The sequence below is a fragment of the Halichoerus grypus genome, chromosome 6 (genome assembly GCF_964656455.1).
Source record: "Halichoerus grypus chromosome 6, mHalGry1.hap1.1, whole genome shotgun sequence".
Lineage (NCBI taxonomy): Eukaryota > Metazoa > Chordata > Mammalia > Carnivora > Phocidae > Halichoerus > Halichoerus grypus.
In genome coordinates this window covers 121,057,437-121,059,206 of record NC_135717.1, presented here as the reverse complement: position 1 = coordinate 121,059,206, position 1,770 = coordinate 121,057,437, and the positions used below count along the sequence as shown (strand labels likewise).

The following is a 1,770-nucleotide window of genomic DNA, read 5'->3' as shown; positions in this document are numbered from 1 at the left end:
ATATCAGGTATCACATTTTCTTTTTAAGAGAGCTTCACCTGGGTGGCTCAGTCAGTTGGGGGTCTGCCTTTGGCTCAGGTCATGATCCCGAGGTCCTGGGATCAAGCCCCTAATCAGGCTCCCTGCTCAGCTCTGCCGCTCCCCCCCCAACCCCCCCACCGCCTTGTGCTCTCTCTCTCAAATAAATAAATAAAATCTTTTTTTTTTTTTTTAAAGAGTGCTTCCTGAAATAACTTCCTTGCTAGAAAGGAATGACTTAAAAATCTAAAGATATATACTTAAGAACTAATGATATTTTTAGGAAAATGTGATTCCTCTACTTTAGCAAATTCCATTACTTCTTTGAGAATAATGCAGTTCTTTTGATTGAGTCTTTGACAGCTTGTTTTACTTGCTTGTTTCTCAAGGTGTAAATGAAGGGGTTCAGCATAGGAGCAATGGATGTAGTAAGGACTGCCACACCCTTATAAATGGCCACTGATTTCTTTGCTGAAGGCTTAACATAGATGAAAATACAGCTTCCGTAGGTAATGGGGACTACAATCATGTGGGAAGAACATGTAGAAAATGCCTTTTTTCTTTGCTGGGCAGAAGAGAATCGTAGAATGGCCTTGATGATGTATATGTAGGATAGAACTATGCATATGAGGGTCATAATAAAGGTCAACACAGAACAGACTATGACCATCTGCTCTATAAGCCATGTTTCTGAGCATGATATCTTTAGGAGGGGGGATGCATCACAGAAAAAATGGTCAGTAAGGTTAGAGTCACAGAATTCCAGATTTAGGCCCAGGCTGAGTGGCGGGAGTATGATCAAGAAGCCAGCTGTCCAGCATCCAAGGATGAGTCTTCTACAGACCCTCTTGTTCATGATGGTCACATAATGCAGGGGTTTGCAGATGACAACACATCGATCATAGGGCATGGTGGCTAGGAGAAAAAATTCTGTTACACCAAAAAGATCAGTAAAAAGAATTTGAATGGCACAATTGTCATATGTGATTGTCTTGTCACCTGTTGATATGTTGTACAGATATCTGGGAATACAAGCAGAGGTAAATGAGATTTCTAAGAAGGAGAAATTTTGTAGGAAAAAGTACATGGCATTCTGAAGATGAGAATCTATGAAGGTAAGGGAGATGACTGTCAGGTTCCCAGTTATACTCAACATATAGGTGAGAAATAGAAAGATGAAAATCATAATCTTCAGTTGTGGATCATCAGTCAGTCCCAGCAGGATAAAAGTTGTTATTGTGTGGTTTCTCATCATTGACTTCTGACTTCAATTCAATCTGCATTTAGAATTCAGATATATTTGATATGCACCCAGTGGTAATTAATGGGAGAAAAACTATGCAAGCAATCACATGCATTTCAAAAATTTTTGCTTACAAATATTATCAATACACTGGTATTCTAGGTTCTACAATTGTGTGTTTTTGGTAAATTCAGGAGATATTTAAAAAATCAGAAAAATCTATATCACCCTTCAAAATATTATGGGTGCTTCCTTCTCATTACATTTTGTTTGCAATTTATCCCTATAGATAGATTTGACTGCTAATGTTTTGTGAGATCATTTTGTCCCTGTTCACAGACTGAATCCTAAAGCTGAATCTTAAACTTTCATTATCACCTTCATGCGTTTCCTTGAAGTTTTGTTTTGATAAAGAACAAACAATGAATCATGGAACACTACATCAAAAACTGATGATGTAATGTATGGTGATTAAGATAACATAATAAAATTAAAAAAGAACAAATATA

At 37.3% G+C, this 1,770-nt stretch overlaps 1 protein-coding gene across 1 annotated transcript; it reads right to left on the bottom strand.

Moving 5' to 3' along the window:
- Window positions 1-334: 334 nt before the first annotated feature.
- On the bottom strand, window positions 335-1,270 carry LOC118532152 (olfactory receptor 6C2-like). Its single transcript, XM_036086542.2, has one exon. The coding sequence runs from the start codon at window positions 1,268-1,270 to the stop codon at window positions 335-337; it is 936 nt and encodes a 311-aa protein (XP_035942435.1).
- Window positions 1,271-1,770: the final 500 nt, after the last annotated feature.

Bases quoted from the DNA above. Each gene is read 5' to 3' on its own strand.
- LOC118532152 (XM_036086542.2), bottom strand. From the start codon at position 1,270: ATGAGAAACCACACAATAACAACTTTTATCCTGCTGGGACTGACTGAT.